At 41.6% G+C, this 26,869-nt stretch overlaps 1 protein-coding gene across 1 annotated transcript; it reads right to left on the bottom strand.

Moving 5' to 3' along the window:
• Window positions 1-1,078: 1,078 nt before the first annotated feature.
• Window positions 1,079-26,869, bottom strand: LOC311248220 (PWWP domain-containing DNA repair factor 3B-like; the record flags this gene model as incomplete). Its single annotated transcript, XM_084339143.1, has 10 exons — window positions 1,079-1,248; window positions 1,590-1,799; window positions 2,928-3,262; window positions 3,374-3,424; window positions 3,851-3,926; window positions 4,018-4,078; window positions 15,963-16,042; window positions 22,058-22,137; window positions 26,188-26,334; window positions 26,521-26,869. 10 exons carry the CDS (start codon window positions 26,867-26,869, stop codon window positions 1,156-1,158), a joined length of 1,482 nt encoding a protein of 493 aa, XP_084195269.1. The 3' UTR covers window positions 1,079-1,155.

Genomic DNA, 26,869 nt, shown 5'->3' on the forward strand with positions numbered 1-26,869 from the left:
ACTGGACTGTGCGTTGTGCCAATCATAGGCTCTTCTACATTCCTACTGGACTGTGCGTTGTGCCAATCATAGGCTCTTCTACATTCCTACTGGACTGTGCGTTGTGCCAATCATAGGCTCTTCTACATTCCTACTGGACTGTGCGTTGTGCCAATCATAGGCTCTTCTACATTCCTACTGGACTGTGCGTTGTGCCAATCATAGGCTCTTCTACATTCCTACTGGACTGTGCTTGTGCCTACATTCCTACTGGACTGTGCTTGTGCCAATCTGGACCAGGACAAAATACTTGATTGTCTAATTTGTGACTTTTTTGGGGGAACCTCTTTACCTTGTAGAAGACGAGCACTCTTTATGAGGACGACAACACTGTTGGTTTCACATGGACCAAACTCATGATTAAAACGGACTACATTTTCACTAAGACTGCTGTCCAGAATGTTGCACACATACGTTGATTGGTTTATATATTTTATATTGTAAAAAACAAAGCCTGCAAAGTGAACTAAGCATTACAAGTAAGTAGAAGGAAGACTATTTTGAGTGCAGAGTTTTATACTGACATTTGACAGCAAGCAAATTGTTATCATGATCCATCAAAAAAAAAAAATTTATTACGTCCATAATTAATAAACAAATAACCATCATCATAATGTCATGTTTTGGAATAGCCTTCATGTAGAGTCAGAGTGATAGAATTCCACATTTAGAATGTGCCGATACTGGTCAAGAAATACCATACTGGCTTGTTAGATCAAGTACTCTATTTTGAATGATTCTCCCATGAAGCCCCCCCCCCCCCCCCCCCCCCCCACAAATATTTAAATTTGAAGTCCAAAATAGCCAAATTCTTGGCCCTACCATTTTGAAGTGCCTGAACAATGGCAATAATAATACAGAACAGTAATAAGCATAATGATCATCACCACAATCATGATAAAAGTAAAAATAGTGTAACTTCAAATAGTAAATAAATCGTGTACTTACTCTCAAAATCTCTTCTTTCTCTGCAATAAAACACAAATCCAACATCAATATTCTGGAACACAGGGTTCATTTAACATCTAGGAGACTCAATGAGCTGAATAGGACACACCCTAAATAAGACCTACAATCAACATCACTCAGCAGAAGAGAGGTCCACTCAGAACGAACTTACCTTTTGCTTATAGGCGGACCTTTCAGGTACTTTTCCTCTGCCTTTTTTATGGACAACGCGTCCACTCCAGCTATGGCGTAGATAACGGCCTGCAAGACAACGAGCAACTCTCACCACACTGACGAGAGTAATGACGGCATGTACTGTAAGCAACGGTTCTCTCTCCATCGGTCGTTAACCCTTTCACTGTCGCACTACCAAAACGGTTAACCCTTTCACTGCCACACAACAGCCGGTTAACCCTTTCACTGTCACACGACAGAAGGTTAACCCTTTACTATCACACAACAGACGGCGATTTCAATAAAAAAAAATACGTCGGTTAACCCTTTCACTGTCACACGACAGAAGGTTAACCCTTTACTATCACACAACCGACGGCGATTTCAAGAGAAAAAAAATACGCTTATTAAAAAACCATAGAGCTCACCTCGGGCAGCAGCACCTCCAGGACGAAGCGGATGTGGTCCACCGTGGCCAGGGAGGGCGCGGTGGCGGGCGCCGTGTTGTACAGCTCCTGCAGGTAGTAGTAGACCTGGTCCAGCTGGCCGTTGTCCTCCATGTACACGTTCACCATCCTGCAGCTGGCCTGGAGGAAGGAGCGCAGCCACCTGGACTGCTGCTGACCGCTGATCACAGCCTGAGAGAGAGAGAGAGAGACAGAGACAAGAATAGAGCGAGAGGAAAGGAGGGAGAAGAAGATCCCTATAACTGAGGACAGTTTGTGAATATAGTAACTAGAGACAGCACTGCCCTACAGCTAGTCTGAAGGACAAGGTCTTTAGTAAAAAGCACGGTCTAAAGCGAGGAGTCGTTCTCAACCTGGGAGGCTAGTAGGTAGGAGGCAAAAGATGCATACCTTCATAACCTATTATGATTTCTTACGATTGATGCTAGGGCTGCATGATTCTTGCTAAAATGTGAATCATGATTTTTTTTTCTCTTAAGAATTGAGATCACGATTCTCTCACGATTCTTATTTTTTGTCATCATTTAAAAAAGTTAAGTAAAAAGTAAAAAAATATTTTCGAAGTAATTATTATTTTTTATAGTCATAATTTAGAAATGAGATTGCATAGGTCTATGACTTGTTTTTTTCTTTTTTATTAATCGTGCATCCCTTTACTTCCGCCAATCATGGGATGTCTAACAGTGGCTCAGGAGGTAGAGCAGTCATCTGGTAATCAGAAGGTTTGATTCTGGCTCCTCCCGGCAGCGCGTCAAAGTGTCCTTGAGCAAGACACTTTTATTTTATTTTACCAGGTAGTCGCTTGAGATCAAATATCTCTTTTTCGAGCAAGACCTGGCCAAAAGCACTTTGGATAAAAACGCTATATAAAATGCAGTTCATTTACCATTTGTTTTAGTGTGGCACATGCATTTCTAAGAGCTACCACTAGAGGGCATGTGTCATATCACAAATGTATTCTTTGCAACAGTCTGTGCAGAGTCCATGCCAGCATGTGCAAATAGCTAGGGATGTGTCAATAACAATGAGATCAGATATCAGGCTGCTACCAGGCTCAAAACTGAATATCCATGATTTCCCCAACACCAATGATCCAACAGTAAATACAATCCGTGCATCATATCACAAATCAAAGCAATGTTCCTCTGCATTTCTGGCCCACAGATAGATGCTTCTCAAATTGTGAAAACTGGATTAGATCATCATTTCTGTCCAGTGACCGTCTATGTGGAACACGTGTGCCATGTGGAGCGCTATATAGTATTGGGTAGCAGTCGAGAGCATCCGTGTCGTTCATACCAGGAGGTGAGTCTCCACCATGCGCCGCCTGACGATGTGCTGCACCAGCTTCTCGTTGAAGCGTGTGCGGACGGCGTGCGTGCGGTCGGGCAGAAACTTGATGGGGCTGAACTTGACGCGGACGCTCTCCCTCTCCTGGAGCTCAAGCTGGTCCTCCATCATCAGCTTGCAGGGGAAGGCGTGCTCCTCGGGGTCGGGCAGAAACTTGATGGGGCTGAACTTGACGCGGACGCTCTCCCTCTCCTGGAGCTCAAGCTGGTCCTCCATCATCAGCTTGCAGGGGAAGGCGTGCTCCTCGGAGGTGCCCCGGGGGTACATCCTCCTCACGGGATAGCCTGGAGGAGAGGAGGTGGAGAGAGTATAAGGTGTCATGGTGGTCAGGAGGAGCTCTCGCGGAGGTTGGGAAAATAACGATACTGGTTAGAATTCTACTATTTTGAACTTACTGATGTCGCCGGCAAAGTATTGGATGAAGGAGCCGGTGAACGAGCCGCATCCTGCAAAGTTGATACAAAACACCAATATGTTACTCCAAGCTTTCCTCAACCTAATTTTCAACGGTCCGCCACAATAATCAGCCACGTCCACCATGAGCATGTTATCCAAACTGACACTACGGCCCCAATAACACCATTTGCTCTGAACAGGGTAAATCTGCATTTGCCATGATGCCCCTCTAGCTCAGCCAACAGCCCTTAAAAAAGGTTCAGATTCTCCCCAACCTTTTGTCAATCAAGTTGTACATGTTTTAATTTAATAATGCTCAGTTTGAGTTTAAATAAAGGTTTGAAATTAAATTAAACTATAGGTTGTATAATACAGCATAATATCCCATATATATATATATATATACACACACCCATGAATTAATTAAAAATTAAATAATGGTGTATGGAGTCCCTCTGTAGGAAGGCAGTGCTCACCAATACGGATCCTGTAGTCTGCTATGAGCTCCAGACACCAGCTGATGGCAGCGTTATACTTCACTTTGGCTTCACTCTGCAACATGACAAACACGTCCATGAGTACAGTACACCATATGGAAGAGTAGTGTATACTTATAGAAGCAATCTTTTTTTTTGTTTCTTACCACTAACTGATCTGCGTCTTCACAGTTGAAAGGCTTCAATGTTTTTAAAGCCACAGTCAAGCTTCAACAAAACATAGGAAAGAGGTCGTTAGTAGTCGTTATTACATGGCGTTTTCACATTCGCCGAAATGCTTGCTTGTGATTGGTCAATAGCGCTCGTCAGCGCTCGTCAGAGGTCCGATATTACTCGATAACGGACCTCTGTGGAACAATAATGACCGCTGTGCGCAGCTGTTCGCAATCAAGGCCACTGACACACTGCATCAGTGCAGCCAATCAGACACACCTGCTGGCTGCACTGACAGCGGAGTGTCTGACGATGACAGCGGAGCCAGAACAGAACTGCGTCTGCATTTGATCTCGTCTTGTCGATGTAAAATGAATTCGGTATATTGTTAGTAAGTTAGCCATGTAATAAGCGGGATAATGTATAGCTATACTCGATCATTGTCGCAAAATAATTGACCTTCACTGACGTTTAAAACACCTCTGCGCTGCGCCTTGGTATTTTAAACTCTGTGTCGGTAAATTATTTTGCGACAATGACCTCGTAGCTATACATTATCCCTTACTTAGTGGAGGTCCTAGAAAACAGAGCCTTAGGTTTCAGTTCATCTTTTATATTTTTGGGGGTCGTGTGTGAACGTGTGCGTTTCAAATCTGTACTACTGACATTATGTTCATTCAATCTTCATTTATACTCGATATATACACCGAGTAGTTAAACAAATTTACAGTGCCGTTGATATGTTACATTCACAAGTGTCATATGTGTGTTGGCCTATGGTCGCATTCACACCAGAGCCGTTTGGTCCGCTTTAAACGCACCAGAGTTCGTTTCCTCGGATTGTCCGCTTGGTTTGGGCTGGTGTGAAAGCTCATTCAAACTCTGGTGCGGACCAAAAAAGCTAACTCTGGTCCGCCTGAAAACTTAGGTCTCAGTTCGCTTCCAAGTGAACCCTGGTGCGTACTTTTGTGGTGTGAATGCTCATCGGACCAAACGCAAGACCAAATATAGGAAGTGACCCGATAAACTGCATCTTGAGTAGAAGGAAACAAAACAAACACCACGGCGCGCACTGCAAAACAAGCACGCGTGGAACATGTCTCATGGACAGACGTGGGCGAATGAGGAGGTAAAAGCCCTGATAGAAATATGGTCAGACGAGTTAATTAAACAGCTGCTTGTGGCCACTCACAAAAACAAAGAGGTGTACAAGTTGTTTAGCGAGAGAATGATGGCAATGAGCTTCAATCGAACAATCGACCAATGTCACAAAGTAAAAAAACTGTGTCAGCATTTCAGCAATATGAGAATAATGTGTGTGCTGGGCTGGGCTGCTTCGCAGAATAATGTGGTATGTGTGTGTGCTGGGCTGGGAATACACATCGAATCAATGTTATAAGACATTGATATCAGGAGCTATCTGTAGCTACTGTTAGCCGGCTAGATAACGTTAAGACAACGCCTCAGTGAACTATTTAGTTTACTGGGACATATAGAGCTAACGTGAGCTAACGTTGCCTACCGAGCGAACAGAGGTATCATGCACTCGACTATTGCTGGAGCATTTGTTGATATCAGCAGCTATCAGTAGCTAGCCAGCTAGATACCGTTAGACAATGCCTCATGTATTAAACTAAAAGTGAATAGTTGACTGGGTCATTGTTTAAACAGTAACGTTAGCTCACGGAGGTCCACACTAGACTAGAGCAGACTGCCCGAGGCAATAGGAGCCTCTGTGTTGATGCGAGCAGAAGCACGGACTGGGGCGGATATGACTCGTTGCCACGGGTTTTCAAAATAAGAGTATCATATGAACCGAACGTTGCTAACTGCCGGAGCCATCGATATTATGACTGGAGCTGCGCTTGGGGCGGAAATGAGACCCACACAGGATTTTCAAAATAATCTGCCCGCCAATGGTGGGTGGCGGGCTCCAATTTCGTGCCCTGGTTGCCAACGATACGATACATTTGAAGCACCGGGCGATGCGATGCGATTCACCCCTGTTGATAGTTCGATACGATTTGATTCAACATAATGCGATTCAGGGCGATACGATGCGATTCAACACGATGCAAAATAATGATACAATTCTATGGTATGACATAGGATTTGGTTTTATAACTTATATACCGTAATTCCTCTAATAGTGACCGGTATTCAATTACAAACCGGGTCTCTATTAATGGCCGGGTGCGCTCTTGAGCTAAGCAATTATAAGCCGACCTAATACAAGCCGGGTTACTAATATACTGAGCTGCATACTGAGCTGCTAAGGTAAAGTTACTTGATTTCACTTTGAAAATGTTGAAATGACCAGTGACCACCTGTAATTGCACTGTTTACTATTTCATACAGTACTTGGTTTCAATAAATGAACCCAGTACATTTTACTGGGTTCAAACTGACACAAAATGTTGATTTATTCATTATGATCAGTTTGAAAATTAGAAATATAGGCCTCTCTCTTATACATGCCTCCTCCTAATAAAAGCCTGGTACCCGCTACAGTTTAAGCAAATACAAGCCCGGGTCACTATTAGAGGAATTACGGTATGCAGCAAATCATAATTTAACAAAAAGGGATTTACATATTTGGTTCTCTCTACACTCAAAACTGGGATTGGGGTTAATTCATATTTATTAAATAATTATTAGTAACTTATACATAATAAAAAAGACTGCCGTATGCAATAAAATTGGGCTGAATTCAACGAATTTGAACAATTTATTAATTGCATTTTACACAATTTTTGTTGAATAAAATTAGCTGTGATACATTGAGTCGATTTTAATTATATTTTATCAGCAATGTCAGAGATGCAGAAAATTGATAGATTTTACTCATTAGGAGGTCTTTGGTTTTAATCACCTGGCACTTTCGCCCAACTAATGAGACCTTATTTTGACACCACGTGGATGATGCGGCCAATCACATGCAAGGATCATGCTATTGCCATTATATCCAAAGACAGCGAGTGTGGTACATGCACACGGACCCAGGTGAGTAATAATTACGAGTACATTTAATCTGTTGCCTGTTCTCAAGTTAATGCAGTACCACTGTTTTTATTCATGTAACATGCTGCTAAAAGTAGCCCATTAAGTTTTACATTTCAGGAGAATTTTTTTCCGACTGTTGTAGGAGAGTGCATGCAATTCCGACTCCCCCTTCACTATCTTATCTTGGTTCGCTAATGCGTCTACATGGCTTGCATGCTTGCTATAGCTAGCCTATACTAGCCAACCAGTTCTTGCTAAAAAGACGCTCGCCTGACAGTCATGTAACTCGAGAACCGAGGCACGGAATTGGTAGAGTGAGGTTGCATTAGAACGGCAAAAAATAGATCTTTCTAACAGTATTTATATGTTGGGCGAAAAATGCAACCAGAACCTCTAGACGCTCGCAAAGTGCCGCGACTTGTATGTGTGTTCAGTGCGCGGGCCCGACACGGTAACCCACCTGTTAAGATTAAAACGTGGCAACAGCCAGGCACCATGCTGTCGGCTCGCATGCTAGCTAGCTAGCCTATACTAGCCAACCAGTTCTTGCTAAAAAGACGCTCGGCTGACAGTCATGTAACACGAGAACCGAGGCACGGAATTGGTAGAGTGAGGTTGCATTAGAACGGCAAAAAATAGATCTTTCGAACAGTATTTATATGTTGGGCGAAAAATGCAACCAGAGCCTCTAGACGCTCGCAAAGTGCCGCGACTTGTGTGTGTGTTCAGTGCACGGGTCCGACACGGTAACCCACCTGTTAAGATTAAAACGTGGCAACAGCCAGGCACCATGCTGTCGGCTCGCATGCTAGCTAGCTAGCCTATATTAGCCAACCAGTTCTTGCTAACTAGCTATCGTGCTAGCTAAGCTGTAACGTTATCAGCCACAACACGGTGTAATTTCCCTATTTTCTTTTTGTGAATATTTCTTGTAGAAGTGGCACAATCTTCCATTTACTTGGGTATGTAAATGAATAACTTTTTTCCTTATCTTAGGCTTGGACTATGAGGTGGAACTGTAAGATCTGCAAATCATTGTCTACTACAAGGAGGAATCTACTGAAGCATTACAGACTACAACACGCAACATTCGGTAGTGCACAACCCCAGCCATGTCTACATGACGGTTGTCCTTGCACATTCAAAACACAGGGTGCCCTTCGCACACATTTATCCAGATACCATGCAGCAGGAGAAAGTTCAAGGCCAGGAATTATTAATTTTAAGTGTTTAGTTTGCAGTCGCCATTGTCCTACAGTGAAGGACTACTTTCAGCATATTGGAAGGCATCTGAAGAGGCACGAAACTGTCTTGTGTATTTAAAGGTTGTGACTTTTGCACAAATATATACAATACATTTCTCAAACACAAAAACAGAAGCCATATAGGCTATTCTTTGAGTGATTTTAAGCAAGACGTGTTTGCGAGTCACCATAATCAGACTGTTGACCATTCTGATGTAGGCCTACCAGAGGCCAGTGATGGTGAGGAGGATGGATTTTGTGTTTTTATTTATTTCATGGTTATACAGTTTTTAGAAATGTACTTGTACCATTTGAGGCTTCAATGTTCCTTTTTGTCTTTCAGCTCCAGGATGAGTTTCAAAGAATCACAATGGTGCACCTTGAATCACAGTTCATGTCCAAGCTGGATGAATACACTCCCAAGCTGTTGGCCCTCTTCCAGTCCAAGGGTGGCGCCGTGGGGATGAGGTTGAAGGCTATCCTACTTGAGGTATTCTTCAATGACTTTTCTGTTTGCTAATATTTTCAGGGATGTTGTGGTCAAACTGCTGGAATATCATTGCTTATATGAAATATACAGCAGGTATTGTTCGCTTGTCATTCTCTCTACAACAGAGTATGAAATAGTTGCAGATCTTTTAAATACACAGTTGGCGGTTGGTTAATGTGGGGCACCTGGTTGGAAAATAGTTTTCAAATTGTATTTGGTTAATTTCTGTTTATTTTGAGATGGACTCTTATTTGACCAGCTTATTGAGAACTCCACTGGTTTGGATTCATAACCAATTGCAAAGTTTTGGTGCTCGGAGTTCTAATAATAATTACTGGACCATGGAAGGTAATTACACACAACACACGTGTGTGTGCGTGAGGCGACAAAACACAAACTCATTTCATAATTATGTACTCTGAAAATATGTGAATGTCCCCGAGTTTGGTGACTAGTATGGGGGGTTATGGTGTTAAAAGCTGAACTAGTCAATGAACAGTAAGGAAGTAGGTAAAGGCGTCCATAGGCCCACAGTTGATGCAGTTGCTCACATCCTCCACACTGCAATATACTGAAGAATAATGATTATTTGTGTCATTTCAGGCTCCGAGCATCAACATCACCAGAGATGTTGCCATTCGGGGCTTGGTGATGTACCTTGGGGAATCTACAGATCAGCTCTTAAAGGAGTATGATGTAAGTTGAAGCACATGTTAAAAGAGAGAAAAGGGTTGGGGGCAACTTTAAGCCTGAGGATGTTTTGTGAATACGGCCATTGGTTTTCTTGTCCAAAGGTTGGAAGGAAGGAATTTGGGAGATGTTCAATTATAGGACCTTCTCCTGTGGCTGTACAGTCTAAAGTTTCTTGCCCTTTCAGGATGCTGATGGAGATGGTGTGTCGCAGGTCCTTGCTGTACAAACAACAAAAATCTACACGATCAAGAAGGAAACATCAGAGGGTCCCGACGACATCGGTATCGTCATAGAGGGCGTGAAAGTTCTGACTGCTCTGGGTAATTTCCCATGGGCTTGCTCCATGCTAGTTGGGTTGGCATATGCAGTGAATCTTGCCTATCCCAAGGAACTAAGGTACACAGAATTAAAGGCCTTTACATTTTTCTAACCTACCTTGAGTGAACCTGTATTATTTATGCCATTTTCTTTGGTTCTCTTCCTCTCTTTGGTCTCAGGTACACATTCGAAGTCTTCCAGAAACTCTTCCTGGAGCTGGATTGTACAAGGCTGTCTCCAAAAGTGACCAACCTCAAGAATAAGATACTGGTAAGAAAGGTGACCCTTGCGGAGTGAAAGGGAAAAGTCATCGTTTCCTTCAAGTTTTGGTTAAATGTGAGTTTCATTGATCCGGTTACTGTAGTTGTTTCATCTCAGATTTGTCCAAATAGCCATACTTATTTGAGCGGAGAGGCTTCATGGTTTTGAATATTGGCACAGAACAGTTTGTTTATAATGTGCACCTTGTGGGCGGTCAGGTGGCGTAACGGAGATTGCGTTCGTCACCAAACCCCGGAGCGGCTAGATTCGCCTGTTCGAATCCAGCTCACAGCTCCGGGGTTGTCAACAGCTTGGCTGGCCGTTCACACTAATACAATTGGCAGTATTAGAGGGTGGGAGAAGCTGGCGGGGTGGGTCCGGGTCGTTGTAAACTCCTACAGTTCGGTCGGGGCGCCTGCTAAGCGCGGATAGGACTTGAGTGGGATAGTGTGATCCTTCCACACGCTACGCCCTCTCAATGAGAATCCGCGCTGCCAGGTGAAAAGAAGCGGTTGATTGGCTGGACGTGTGTCGGAGGAAGCACGTGATAGCCTCCACTCTCCAAGACCGACTGTGGGGGGTAAGTGCGTAGCGACCAGGAAGGGGATTGGGAATTGGCATAACGACTAACATTGGGATGGGAGAAAAATCGGAGGAAAATGGAGGGGGAAAAAGAATAAAAAAAAAAAAATGTGCACCTTGTGTACACTTTACCTTGCGGGGTGAGGCAAGGTCAAGTGTTGGGGCATTTACAATGTTGTGAGACTGTTGTCCATTTAATTTTAAGCACCCGACATTGGTTTTCTTCCTCTCTTTGGTCTCAGGTACACATTCGAAGTCTTCCAGAAACTCTTCCTGGAGCTGGATTGTACAAGGCTGTCTCCAAAAGTTACCAACCTCAAGAATAAGCTACTGGCTTAAAAGGGTGACCCTTGCAGAGTGAAGGGAAAAGTCACTGTCAAAAATAACATTGTTTCCTTCAAGTTCTGGTTAAATTTGAGTTTCAGTGATCCGGTTACTGTAAGTAGTTGTTTCATCTCAGATTTGTCCAAAATAGTCACTCATTTGAGCGGAGAGGCTTCATGGTTTTGAATATTGGCACAGAACAGTTTGTTTATAATGTGCACCATGTGTACACTTTACCTTGTGGGGTGAGGCAAGGTCAAGTGTTGGGGCATTTACAATGTTGTGAGACTGTTGTCCATTTCATTTTAAGCACCAGACATTGGTTTTCTTCCTCTCTTTGGTCTCAGGTACACATTCGAAGTCTTCCAGAAACTCTTCCTGGAGCTGGATTGGACAAGGCTGTCTCCAAAAGTGACCAACCTCAAGAATAAGCTACTGGCTTAAGAAAGGTCAAGGGTGGGGGTGAGGGGAGGCACGGTCAAGTGGGGGGTGTGGGGTTATGTTGTGCTTAATTTTTATGTTTAAACTTGCAATAAACTTGCAATAAAATGTTTTGATTTTGCATAAATACATGTTTACCTGGTATTCTTTTTAATATGCATGGTAATCTGTTGACCCAATTCAAGTAAACCATGCACCGCAAGAAGACATGATATTGGGTATAGAAATTAAGAAATTATGGGAACAGTGACATTCAGTGTTATTGAAGTCCTATAATGCCAATTAAAACACATTTGCATTATTCATTAGAGCAGGTAAATAAGAATTGCCATGTGTTGTAAATAATGTGTATACACAGTAAATTTCACAGAGTAAATTTTACTCAAACTGAGTACATTTTACTCAAACTGAGTAAAATGTACTCAGTTTGAGAAAAATTTACTCTGCGAAATGTACTGTGTAGTGTTTACTTAAAAAAATTAAGTTAACTAAGGGAAACTTCATATAATTGAATAGATTTTAATCACATAAGTTTAAACTAAATTTAAACCAAAAACTTAAGTGCATGTTTTTTTTTTTTGTATTTTTTTTTTTTATTCTTTTTTAAAACAAACATATAAACAAACATGACAACACACGATAAGATATACAAGCATTAATTGTCAGGGCACATCCAATGAGATCACATTTTGGTTAGTTGTTTTATATAAGATATACCCATAATACCTGTTATCTAAAAAAAAAAACCTACATACATATGCTCAGCTCGAACCCCCCCCTCCCGGACCCCACCTTGAGAAGTACCTCCACTATCCCTCGCACCTAACCAGACACTACCATTATAAGCTAGCTTTTATTCTCTCCACCACTTCTAACCACATTGACATTTTGGATTCATTGAGACCCAGAATTCTTGCTGTAGATATTTCATGGTAAATTACATCGAGATATGTAAGAAACCAAACTTTACGGCACATTTTTTCCGGTTGAAACCAGCGTGATGCGATCAGCTTTTTGGCTACTGTGATACCCGATAAAACCAATCTCTTTAGCTGTGGATTCACTGCAAACTCAAAAACATCATTCAACAGCAATACCGAGGGGTGTACAGGTATATTCCAAGATACGAGTTTTGATATTTGTTGGGTCACATCTTTCCAGAATGCCTTAACTGGTGAGCAGTCCCAATACATGTGCATAAATGTCCCTTCGTCCCCATTTGTACATTGGGTGCATTTGGAATCTTGTTTGAGCCCCATTCGGCACAGTCTTATAGGAGTCAAGTATGTCCTGTGAATATAGTTAAGATTGATTTGTTGATGATCCGGGTTCCTTGATGTAAGTCGGACATTTGCCCAGGCTCCTTGCCAATCAAAGTCATTTTCCAGGTCTGGTATATCCCTCCTCCAGACAGAGTCAAGTTGGAGGGTTTCATACGAGGACGTTAGTAATTGATGATAAAATTCTGAAACAAAACCTCTCGATGTCTCTCTTGAGTAGAAGAATTTGTGGTATCTGTGGTGTTCAATTGGTCTGTCTAATGGAACACCGTGAGACTTCAAACATAGCTCTAACTGTTTGTGAAAAAGCCATGTGGACTTGGTGAGATTAAATTTTTTGCGTATTTCTTTATCACTACAAAAACCCTGTTTGTTAAAAATATCCCCTAATGAGTGTATGCCTTGCTCTTCCCATATAGGGAATCTTATAGGTCGTTTTCCAATTAAGAGAGCATTGTTATTGAATAAGGGAGTAGTGCATGTTATTAATAATAACAGTTAAAATGTGTTGGATTTAGTAATAACATGCCAAATCATGAGTTAATATAGCCCAATTTCTTTTTGCAAGTACAACTCAATTTCACAAGGGAAATTGATTTTAATTTACTTAAAATGTTGGGCTATATTAACTCATGATTTGGCATGTTATTACTAAATCCAACACATTTTAACTGTTATTATTATTAACATGCACTTGAAGTTTTTGGTTTAAATTCAGTTCACTTATTCAATCAATTTTAATCAAATGTATGTGATTAAAATCTATTCAATTATATGACGTGTCCCTTTGTTGCCTTAATTTTTTAAAGTAAACACTAGTCACATTATTTACAGTGTACTAGGACTGCACATCCCATTATGCCGTTTCTTTTTTACCTTAAAAATTGTTCTCCGTCTCCAGTACACTTTTATAACACCTCACAGTTGAACAATTTAAGGATGCATTGCCCAGGATTAACAATGTGCAAAAATACAATTACCATAGTGCAATGCCCATACTACTGTCTGCCAGGCTGATGTGCTTAACACTCTTTCAGCAGGTAGACTAACTCAGCAGTGAGCAGAAAGCAGTGGTGTGATTTCTATATGAACAATAAAAAATAGCCTTTCACAAACGGGTCTTTCATAACTGCTTACAATTGTAAGGAAGACATTTAAACTATTATTGGCAGTCATATATAAATAGAAAATGGGGGACCCTGATGTAAACAAGACAAACGTCTTTCTCTGGTCTGCATCCCCTTAACAATTGTGTGTATTGAGCTGTACTGTACCCATTCTACAATCTGTTAAATAAAGTTCTCATTCATTAATTCATTCATTCATAGGCTGCTGTAAACTAAACACCACTCTCACGGACATAACACCTCACTGAGTGATTTAACTCATATGTCTTACTTTCAGGTTTTTCCGATAGCGTTTGTTATTGATTTTGAACGGGTAGACTTGTTAGCCAGCGGAGTGTGAAAAAAAAAAGCTGCTATATGTTGCTCACCAGTCTTGCTGCCGCTGGCCGGGTTAGCTACAGCTGAATCCGGGGAGGCAGCCGCAAACGTAGTATCCACACCATGTCGCCTGTTTATGTCCATCACTAAGTTTGTCGTACTACTTGTGTACTTTATAGGGGCACGGCATCGTTCGCAAATTGCTTGCGATTTGTCAAGTTGTCCGTCTTTCTTGAAAAATCCGAAGTATTGCCAAACATTTGATTTGTATGTAGTGTACTTTTCAGTGCGCTGTGTCTCTTTCTCCTCGACTTCCCTGTTTGTTGATAACTGTGACACGGCTCTCGCCTTCCGTAGTAGCAAAGCAAAGATAGTCTCTGCTGTGTGCAGTGCACTGCTGACAGAAGTGGATGAGAGGAAATTATATGACTGCATCTCCATCACTGAGGCCGATGCGATGCGCATCTCGATACGTTGCCAACGATACGATACATTAACGATACATTTGAAGCACCGGGCGATGCGATTCACCCCTGTTGAGCTACAGTTCGATACGATTTGATTCAACATAATGCGATTCAGGGTTTTGACCGATGCAAAGGCGCTACAACAGATGCATCGCGAGTTCAACCTGAATTGTAGCCGATGCGCACTTTTTCCACCGATGCACTCTCATCTTGAACGTTTATGCCGGTGCACCGATGCGAATCGGTGAATCTTAACATCACTAGTGTGTATGTGTGTGCGCTGGGCTGCGTCGCAGAATAATGTGGTGTGTGTGTGTATGTGTGTGCGCTGGGCTGGGCTGCTTCGCAGAATAATGTGGTGTGTGTGTGTGCGCTGGGCTGGGCTGGGCTGCTTCGCAGAATAATGTGGTGTGTGTGTATGTGGGCTGGGCTGCTTCGCAGAATAATGTGGTGTGTGTGTATGTGGGCTGGGCTGCTTCGCAGAATAATGTGGTGTGTGTGTATGTGTGCTGGGCTGCTTCGCAGAATAATGTGGTGTGTGTGTATGTGTGCTGGGCTGCTTCACAGAATAATGTGGTGTGTGTGTATGTGGGCTGGGCTGCTTCGCAGAATAATGTGGTGTGTGTGTATGTGTGCTGGGCTGCTTCGCAGAATAATGTGGTGTGTGTGTATGTGTGCTGGGCTGCTTCACAGAATAATGTGGTGTGTGTGTATGTGGGCTGGGCTGCTTCGCAGAATAATGTGGTGTGTGTGTATGTGTGCTGGGCTGCTTCGCAGAATAATGTGGTGTGTGTGTATGTGTGCTGGGCTGCTTCACAGAATAATGTGGTGTGTGTGTATGTGTGCTGGGCTGCTTCGCAGAATAATGTGGTGTGTGTGTGTGTGTGCTGGGCTGCTTCACAGAATAATGTGGTGTGTGTGTGTGTGCACTGTAGAGTTGTCCCCAAAGCCTGTTTTTGGGATTCTATATATCCAATAGACGAGCGCCCTTTTCGATCGTGTGACATTGTTCAGAAAGTTTGGTGCACTTGACAAATTGCAGTGTGAAAGCAAACCGAACCAAATGAAGAATGCAACAATGTTGCAACTTCACCCCCCCCCCGAATCGCACCGAGTCCACCAAACTATATGTGAAAGCGACCTAAGGCTGTACTAGATTGAGATTTATGTTGTTTTATGATGGTGGCTTCCTTTAAGGAGGAACACAGTACATGGCTCCAAGTCTGAGTGAACAAGATCATTGGTGTGGGCATAAAAAGATGAGGGGGAGGAGCAGTTCACCAACTTCCAATATAGAGGGTGACCTACAGCAGCCCCTCGTCTCACATGTGACAAGGTGCAGGTGATTCATTTAACTAAAGACAAGGAGAGAGAAACAAAGCTTGCATACCCGTTTCTGCTCTGGTTGGAGAGCAGGTCTTCCATGAACAGAATGCTGGCTTTCTTCTGCTTGCGGTTCACACGTTTGACCTGCAGAGCACCAAGGTAACATATTTAAAGGAATAGTTCACACGTTTGACCTGCAGAGCACCACAGTAACATATTTAAAGGAATAGTTCACACGTTTGACCTGCAGAGCACCACAGTAACATATTTAAAGGAATAGTTCACACGTTTGACCTGCAGAGCACCACAGTAACATATTTAAAGGAATAGTTCACACGTTTGACCTGCAGAGCACCACAGTAACATATTTAAAGGAATAGTTCACACGTTTGACCTGCAGAGCACCACAGTAACATATTTAAAGGAATAGTTCACACGTTTGACCTGCAGAGCACCACAGTAACATATTTAAAGGAATAGTTCACACGTTTGACCTGCAGAGCACCACAGTAACATATTTAAAGGAATAGTTCACACGTTTGACCTGCAGAGCACCACAGTAACATATTTAAAGGAATAGTTCACACGTTTGACCTGCAGAGCGCCACAGTAACATATTTAAAGGAATAGTTCACACGTTTGACCTGTAGAGCGCCACAGTAACATATTTAAAGGAATAGTTCACACGTTCGACCTTCAGAGCACCACAGTAACATATTTAAAGGAATAGTTCACTTTTGACCTGCATAGCGCCACAGTAACATAGTGTAATGGAAATGTTATCCATGTCCAATCCATCTGTGTTAAAGGTCCCATGTTTTGCTATTCCTTTCACTATTTGGGCAATTTTACACAATTCATGAGTCTATGGAACACATCTGTAAGGTTTTTTTCACAAAAATTCATTGTTTTGTATTTCTAATCAAGTACTCTAAAGCAGCATTTTTCCACTTCAAGATTTCAAGTTGTTTTGGGCTGGGCTCCGCCCATAAGCGCTTTGAGTGACAGTCACCCACACAGCGTGATACATACGAGAGAGAGAACGAGCGAGCAAGAGAGAGAGGATAGATCGCTCCGTGCGCGCGTGTGAGCAGCTCCTCGCGATTGTGTGTAAAATGCAGGTGGAGAGAGAGAAAGAATAGATCGCGCCAGTGCGCTGTGTGAGCGGCTCCTCGCGATTGTGTGTAAAATGCAGGTGGAGAGAGGAAGAGAGAGAGGATAGATCGCCTCGTGCGCATGTGTGAGCGGCTCCTCGCAATTGTGTGCAAAATGCAGGTGAAGAGAGGGAGAGAGAGAGAGAGGGAGAGTCAGGGACAGGGAGACCGCTTACGCATTATTCCCACTGCTCCGTTGTTGAGCGAATTGTTGATTGTGGGCGGTGACTACAACCAGATCAGCGCCTTGCTACGTAGGATAGCGAGCAGGGGTCGAAATTAACAGGGGCTTGGGATGTCCTCAAATTTACCAAATGCCCTCGAAAATCAGTTAAGGGGGGCAAAAAAAGCCCCAGACAGTTTACCAATTATATATATATATACAGGGAACAAAATAAGCACCTGCAAAGCTCCAATGGCGGGCAGATTTGAACAAAATAGTCATGTAAATTAAAGGACAGTCGCCTTTTTTGCAGCCCTCAATCTCTCCTTGTTTACACTGCTTGCACTGTAAACGTTATGCCCGATTAGCTAACGTTAGCTTAATAACGTTAATGGGTTATAAATATGTGGAACCATATGGAAGGAGTAAGCCGGCCGATAAAAAGAAAACCCACCGCGGCTTTCTCAGACGAAAAGGATGAGTGGGACCACCTGACAAAAGAACGTTTCCAGAGCAGTGGAAGTTTGAAGATAGTTTCAAGAGACTGGCTAGGCTACAGTATGATGCGGGGGCTGTAGACAGTGGTGAGTTGTTAACTTGTTCCGTAAGTATGTAAAAAAGAAAAACAGAAACACCACGTTTGTCGTTGTCGTGTTACTTCACAGTACAAATACGTGAGTCCGCTGCTGTGGTTGTGACGAGTATCCTTTATTAGCTTAACTCCGTAGCAACATCACACAGGTGTATCTCTATCGCCCCTCCCGTACCTGCCCCTTGACCCCGAGTACGGTGGCCTGTACACTCTGTTGTATAACGCAAACACATTAACATAACACCACAGTCATCTGTAGTAAATCAATGAGATTGTGGACTGTGATGAGGACATGATTGAGAGGAGGTTTAAGTTAGGTTTACAAAACCTTCACATTTTATTATGTTCTGTTAAATCCTGCAAAGAGGCTAGAGTGAGGAGTCTGATGATTAGGTTAGGTTACAAATAAACTTAAGATTGACTTGTATTGATTAATCAATCATCAATCAATATATTAAAATAATTTGCTTAAAATGTTACTCTGGCCTCTTATTTAAGTGTGTATTCTTTATCTACTTGAACGTAATACCTTATCTACCTGAAATGTACTGAAATGTTTTATATATATGCAACACAAATTAGTTTTAGAATTTTTGGCTGGTAAAAAATCTGCCTGGCTGGTAGTGTGCAAGGAGCAGTTTGCGTGGATGTTTTTGTCGGCAGGACGAAGACTGTAAAGAAATACAGCGCTTTGCACCACCAGGACAGCCTTAGCCACAAAATGGTTGTATTTTTTTAAATGATAAGGATGTTTAATAACCTTTTTCATCATAAAAGTTCAGTGCCCCCGAAATACAAAAAAAGCCCCCGAAAATTAATTAACACTTTAATCGCCGATGACGTGTTTAGACGTCATTCCTAGCCATGCTCATTCTGCCGAAGACGCCGTAACTCGTCTTTGATATCAATATTTCAAAAATCTGTGATCGAAATCATATTTTCCCTCCGGGGCCCTGAGATATACTGCAAAGCTCCACTCAACTCTCTAGCGGTTCAAGAGCGCCATCTGGTGGCCGATCGGCAGATCGCCAACAGGAAATGACTCGTCGAACCGGAAGTGCTCATCCATATGTCGTCCGGGCACTCGCTATCGTTAGAGACTCCGTCTTGACACAGTGAACATCGATCGGTGCAAATAACTCGAAAAAACAACATGATTTGGACGTATATAATATTATACAACCTGGAAATGGATCGGGCATTTCTCCATCCCATAATAGAAAAAATTCTGTTCCACGCTCATCTGCCAGCGGCGCGAGGAAGCCACGGTGAGTTGCAGCGTTATATTCTAACGTGTTCCATATAAACTGCTATGATGATCATATGACCACACTGGATGAATCATCTAACGCTGCCCACGGAATTATAAACGACCCCCCGCCCATCCGGTCAGATGATGCGTAGTAACTTCTAGAAGTACCTCCAGTTGAAATTTATTATCTGGCACAGATCGCTATCAAACTGTATTTCATCATGCATATAATGCATTTGGGGCTTTAAATCACGTTCTGAAGAAAGCTGCAGAAAACGATAAAAACATACTTATACTTTAGACCATATTTTAGTATGAATATGTGAATGAAAAAGTATATCGTTGCTACACCCTGAACAATGGATATAGGACATTGAATGGGCCATAATAATGGCAATTTAGCAATAGAATTTAAAAAGTTATAGCCCTGCAAAGAAGGGGAACTTCTCCATAGACAAATAGAGCTGGCTAGGGATGGTAAATTATGAATTTGAACCATGGCGATCAAAGTGTTAAGGGGGGCAAAAAAAGCCCAGAAAAAAAAAAGTTTATTTCTAACCCTGATAGCGAGTCAATTCTGAATGGCTTGGTTCAGTGGGGGAGGTTCTTGTCTGAGCTGAACTGAAGAAACGGGAGCAGCTAGAGATTTCACATCAAATCAGTGTTGGTACAACCCCACATTGCTAGAAAACAATGCTAAACACTGGAAAAGGCTTGGTACAACCCCACATTGCTAGAAAACAATGCTAAACACTGGAAAAGGCTATTTATAAGACAGGGGACCTTTAAATCTCTGTACAGCTTGACTAGTTTAATACGACCAACTAGTAAACTAGTCTGACTACAGCAGACACTAGGCTACAGTTCTGACTGTCTCTTTAACGACAAATCAAGGTTAGGAGCATCTGGTGTGAAAGACATAACAATAACACGCCTAGCCAAGGCTCGTTTATTCATTTCTCCCCTTCGGGCAGATTTTGTTGACTATTTCTGTCATATCTAATGTACGTCATTTCAATTATGGAAAAAATAGTCTATGAACAGGTCGAAAAGTACCTTGCGGGGAAAAGAATCTAATCTACAAATTCCAATCTGGATTCAGAACATCCCACTCCACTGACACATGCCTTCTCTAGGTGTCCTTGTTTTTGTGATAATTGAATAGTTCACACTTTTGACCTGCAGAGCGCCACAGTAACATATTTAAAGGAATAGTTCACATGTTTCACCTGCAGAGCACCACAGTAACATATTTAAAGGAATAGTTCACACTTTTGACCTGCAGAGCGCCACAGTAACATATTTAAAGGAATAGTTCACACTTTCGACCTGCAGAGCGCGACAGTAACATATTTAAAGGAATAGTTCACATGTTTCACCTGCAGAGCACCACAGTAACATATTTAAAGGAATAGTTCACACATTTCACCTGCAGAGCGCCACAGTAACATATTTAAAGGAATAGTTCACACTTTCAACCTGCAGAGCGCCACAGTAACAATTGTATTTCCTACTCACCAGTGATGTTGTCCACAGATAAAGAGTCCTTTCTCAGCACGATCCATGATGTTCTTCATACTAGACACTCGCAGCTCAACTTAGCTAGCCACTAAACTAATGCAGTCAATGGGGGGAAACTCCAGTAAGCTGACCAAAACTAACTGAAATGTGGTTTGTGTGCAGTGGAGCAGGTTTCATTTAGTTTCAGTCAACTTGTACAGACAGGAGCCTGTCCCCATTGACTTTGCATTAGTTTGTGGCTAACCAATATACCCATCTATCGATATCTGTCCAAATATACCTGCATATAATTATTCTATATAACTACTTATACACCTGCATATAACTCTATATGATAGCATGTACAATAATTCTGTATATATTTATTCTTACTATATCCACATCTGTCTGTACATACCTGCATATAATCATTTTTGTATGATACTATATCTGTAGTTATACATATCCCACAAAATACAACAACTCTGTACATACATCTGATTAGCACCATGATTACTCAGTAGTCCTAATTTATATCCAGTTTAATCACCTGTACATTGTATATTGCTATTTCACTTTACTGTTTTGCACTTTGGTTAGATGCCAAACTTATTTGAATTGTACTGTAGTGTTGTGCTGTATGATGACAATACAATTGAATCTAATCCAAGCTAAACGGAGCTGCACGTATCCAGTATGAAAAACGGCATGGATTGTGCTTTGAAAGGATTTGATTAGATACAAAAAAAGTATCTTTAATTCGAACATGTAAATACAAACTAGGGATGTCCGATATTATCGGCCTACCGATATTATCGGCTGATATCTGCATTAAAATGTGATATCGGAAAATATCGGTATCGGTATTTCTTTTTTACATAATAACCTTTATTTACCCAGGCAAGCAAGTAAGAACAAATTCTGATTTTATTTATTGTCAAAAGTATGCATACTGTTGTGTTAATTCCACAACAAGAGATATGTAATGTTAATTACCTGAAATTATTCCGTTTTTTGGGGGGGTAAACCCTGCATATATCGGTATCGGTTGATATCGGTATCGGAAATTAAGAGTTGGACAATATCGGTATAGGTAAAAAAGCCAATATCGAGCATCCCTAATACAAACAATATAAAACAAAAACAAATCATTGATCTCTAGCAATGAAATGGAAAAAAATATTATAATAAAACAAAACAAAAAAAGAGAACATAAGGATTGGACAAAGGATTCTTACCAATCGACAAAGTAGGAAATAGTCAGAGATGTATGTGTAAGTTACAGTATGAGACACACACTCAGTCAACATGTATGTGTAAGTTACAGTATGAGACCGACACGCTCAGTCAACATGTATGTGTAAGTTACAGTATGAGACCGACACTCAGTCAACATGTATGTGTAAGTTACAGTATGAGACCGACACACTCAGTCAACATGTATGTGTAAGTTACAGTATGAGACCGACACTCAGTCAACCAAAATATCTCCACTTACCACTGCAGGCCAAAAGGGATACATTCTAAACTTGCACCAGACACACATCCCTTCTGTAATGGAGGGCGGCTCTGAAGGACCTAAAAGAAATAAGAAATACATTCTCAAATATAACTCTCAAATCTGCAGGTTTCAACAAGTTAATTAAAAGATACCTTTTAAGACCTTTTTAATCAAATAAAAACCTAAGACACTGAACTAGCGGCTGGATCTAATAACACCGTTGATTGTCAGTGAGTTGCTTCTGGTCAACGTGCAAAAAACTGATTCTTTTTTCATCCGTACATTTCCGTTTTGAATATGAATATAGTTTGGGTGCTTCCGAGTAATTCCAGGGAAAATACGCGAAAATAGCGTTTTAGTGGAATCCACTTATCAGGTTGTCATTTTTCACCTGATTATCGAATCTTCCTGAAATCAACGCTAGATTATCATTATTATGTCTCCTCGTGCATACATGAAATGGTCCCCGGAGCGCGGCACTCCCCCCCCCCCCTCCTGCACCCAACGGTAAACAGCCACACACAGTCAGCTTCAATCGCGGGAGAGAAAAATATCAGATAAACGCAAGATTGGATATATAGAGTCCTTACCTGGTCTCTGATGTAATGCAAAAAATCCAATTATCTGATCGCCATTCCAGTTATCCACAGCGATATACATTATACATACGTTTAAGCAGCAAAATCCTGTATTAGCTACTACAGACAGACCAACAGATCAATGCAATTTTTAACAAAGTGCAGCAATTTTAGGAATAATATATATATATAGTAGGGCTGTCTTAAATACTTCGAAGCTTCTTTATTTCTTTTGCCTCCATTCCAATTAAAACGAAAGTAAGCGGCGCCTCAACTCCACCTCTCTACAACAAGCACATGGAGATTATCTGTGTTGAAAACAACAAGGACATGTGCAGCAGACATGTCGACGAAGAAATCATCAGACGTGTGGTTACACTTTAAAATATGCAAACACAATGCCCAAAAAGCAGAGTGCCAGATATGCCAGAAGAAAATGGCATATCACAACTCTACAACAACTTTGTCAAATCACCTAAAAAACGTAAGTATCGTTGTACACGACGGCGATGCCACACAAAACATTAATAAGGCTATGCCTATGCTGCTATGACTAATGTGTTACCAAGTTGGCTAATTTAATTGTAATCATCTGCTTTTGTAGGTGCATTGTCTGATATAATTATAAATTATAAATTAAATATAATATAATTGTTTGCTTGATAGACGAAGGTTGCAACATAATTATGTAATGTCATTAGGGATGGGTACCGAATTCGGTACTTTTGAGGCACCGAACCGAAACACGTCGGTACTACCGAGTATCGAATCAAGTGAGAAACCGATTTTTTTTTTTTTTTTTTTTTTTTTACTTTTTTCTTTTCATGACAACGTTCACACGCACAATATTATATGCTTACCTAGGATTTGACTTGATTCAACAACAAAGCAGTTGGAGCAATGACAAGCCGAAAACTGTCGAAATTGTAGTTATTTGAAGTTTGGATTTTTTTTTTTACGACTGAGGTAGGTAAATTAAATTTCTTGAGACTAAAGTACCGAAAAAAGGTACCGTTGGGTACCGGTATCGATTCACAGGTACCGGTATCGGTATCGGTTCAAATGTGAAAGGTACCCATCCCTAAATGTCATGTCGTTGGCTGTGAGAGCAGCCCCACTGCACCCAGGCAGCGCAGCCGAGTGAAACCTTGTTGGCTGCGTCACAGTCACGAAAGGGGCTACTTAATTAATTAATCCAATCCACTTTATTTATAGAGCACATTTAAAAACAACAAAGTTTACGAAAGTGCTGTACAAGTGCCACAACATAAGATAAAAAAAATATTATAATTAAAGAAAAAAAAAAAAAAATCTAAGCTTCGAATTAAAATCTAAGCTTGGACCTGAAGCTTCGATTGCCAAAAAAAGCTTTGAAGGTCAGCCCTAATATATAGCGCAAAGGACCTTTTGTAAACTCAAACACTTGAGGTAAAAGTAAAACGCAGTACTTTCAACAACAGTTGACCATTGAAAAAATAAAAATCTTGATTGATCTCAATTTCTCTTATTTAATTTTTTTTATGAACAAACCAGACTAAGAAAAAAGTCATTAGCGATTTATTATACTTTATACTTATAGCACATGCATGAGTCTGGTCTCCTTTGAAAGGTAAAATTTTTTCTTTTTTTTTTACTTTTATTTATAGCATTTTCAGCTTTTTCTGGCCACGCAGGGCCGATAGAGGGAGAACGGGAGGAGAGGCAGGGAAGATGCAAATGGTCGCCGGGACTGGGAAATTAACCCGGGACAACCGCTTCGTGACTCAGCGCTCTATGTGGTGTGCTACTGGAGCGCCCGAAAGGTAACATTCTTACACAATAAAGAAAAATCATCATGCGATTAAATGCATAATTTTTTTTTACTTTTAATTCTTTCTGTAGTTAATTAATCGAAATGAATGCGATAAAGTCCCAGCCCTAGTATTAAAACATTCTGCGCCAGGGACTAGTCTGGGCCCGTGGTAGTTAGGCCAAGCATTAAAACATAGGACTTCGTCACCTTGTTTGCAGGGCTATATTATATTCTATATTATAGCTATGGATACAATACTATGGCCCATTTGACATCAAATATCGATCGTTCAATATGTGAAAAAGAATAAATGTGTCCATCCATACGTGTTATACCGTGGTAAATATAAGTATAGTTATAGCGTGGTCTGGGGTAATTCCCGAAAGGCTGAGTAATAGCCGTATGCGTGTATTCTACTAAAAGCGTTGCCATTTCTTGCCTGGACTAGCTACTATTCTCAAATAAAAAATGTTGATGCTTTGATCATCACCAATGGAATACGTTGTGGACTAACGTTACACACATACGCTCAGATCGCAATGAAGACATGCTTGGATCAACGCAAGATTGATATCATATAGCCCTTACCTTGACTAGGATGTACCCAGTGATTCCACAGATTACTTGTAAAAAATTATCTGATTACTGATTACTCCTTTAAAAAGTAATCTAGTTACTTTACTGATTACTTGATTATCAAAGTAACTTAGTTACTTTCAAAGTAACTGTGTTACGAAGTGGTCGTCGTCCCCCCTGCTGCTGCCACAACATAAGAATGAGAATGAGAACAGTTTTGTTGCTCTCTCTCTACCAAATCCATTCTGAGACAACGGACTCAGTGCGTACTCCACTCTGCAAGTCGCACATAACATCTCTCACTCTCTCTCAAGTAGCCAAATTACACTATAAAATGAACTGGATAGTTGATTTAACTTCATGCTGAAGCCATTCTAAAATCATGTGGCTGTGTGCCTGCGTGCACGAGCACACGTCCCATCTCCGGTCTAGCTGTCTGTACCCGTGGCTCTCTTATCATCAGCATTATGAGATAGTATTAGTAACTAAATAGTAATGCACAGCCACTTAGAAAAGTAACTGTAATCAGATTACTGGCTTGTAAAAAGTAAGTAAATTAGATTACTATTTACTGAAAAAGTAATCAGATTAGAGTAACTAGTTACTGGCATCACTGGATGTACCACAAAAATAATATTCCAATTATCTGATCGCCATTCCAAGTATTGATGTCCATCGTGTCGCAAACATAATCCACCACACAACATGCATCGGGAGCATTTGATTCTTCTCAATCCGAGCGTTATAACCGCTCGTCTTGCCCGGAGGAAAATAGCCGACCCGGACCCATATAGTCGACGCAGAGCCCAAGACACAAGGTTTCAAAGGGTGCTCGATACCGCCACCTGGTAGGATGCGGCCGGTATTGTACTTTTGCGATCTCAGACTCATTCCCTATGATAACACCAGGGCCCTCATTTATCAATGGTGCGTACGCACAGATATGTGCGTAAACCGTGCGTACGATAATTTCTAAGCAAAGTGTGGGACTTATCAACTTGAACGTGTGCTTGAGATTGTGTGAATGTGCGTATATCTACGCACGGCTCAAACCGTGCGTACATGGCGCCCAGCGGTAGAATAATAAGACTGCACCACGAGAATAACCCACAGAAACCAAGCAAATCCACGTCTATTCTGTACAGGCTAATTTACATTCAGTTAACTTGAGTATTTCTCACCTTTGTCCATCTGTATTAGGAAACTGGGTAGTTCCTCATCTTCCTCATCCCCTCCTTCCTGTGTGGTGAGGGAGGTCAGGTCATCCTGGCGGCTGAGATCAATCGACAGGTCTGATGACAGTGAGGTCTCGTCTATATGTAGCCTGCCTGGAAGACACAGACACAGATAGATACAGTGCAACACAGACAAGTGGAACTAGCAACACTAGGAAAATATGAAGGAAATCACCATCAATTAAAAAATTGTTTAGTTTATAATATTTTTTCTTTTTAATAAATAAATGTTAAAATAATAGCTCTAGGGGGGGCAGGTGGCGGACGGAGATTACGTACGTTCGAAGATACCTTGCTCCGGTGAGATGGACTCCAGCGACTCAAACCTGGGTCTGACACGTGAGGTCCCTGGACCCCCTTCCTCTGCCACTGGTCCCTTCCTGCCTCTGCAGTGCTTGGCCAGTGGGCCACCATTTGGTCCCTGCAATTGTCTCTTTGGTGCTCTCTTGCTGTCCAGAGTCTTGGCTGCTGCTGTCTGTCTCTGTGGCATCTTGCTGTCCAGAGTCTTGGCTGCTGCTGCTGCCTTTCTCTGTGGCATCTTGCTGTCCAGAGTCTTGGCTGCTGCTGTCTGTCTCTGTGGCATCTTGCTGTCCAGAGTCTTGGCTGCTGCTGTCTGTCTCTGTGGCAT

Source organism: Notolepis coatsorum, assembly GCF_963971535.1.
Source record: "Notolepis coatsorum genome assembly, contig: SCAFFOLD_320, whole genome shotgun sequence".
NCBI lineage: Eukaryota > Metazoa > Chordata > Actinopteri > Aulopiformes > Paralepididae > Notolepis > Notolepis coatsorum.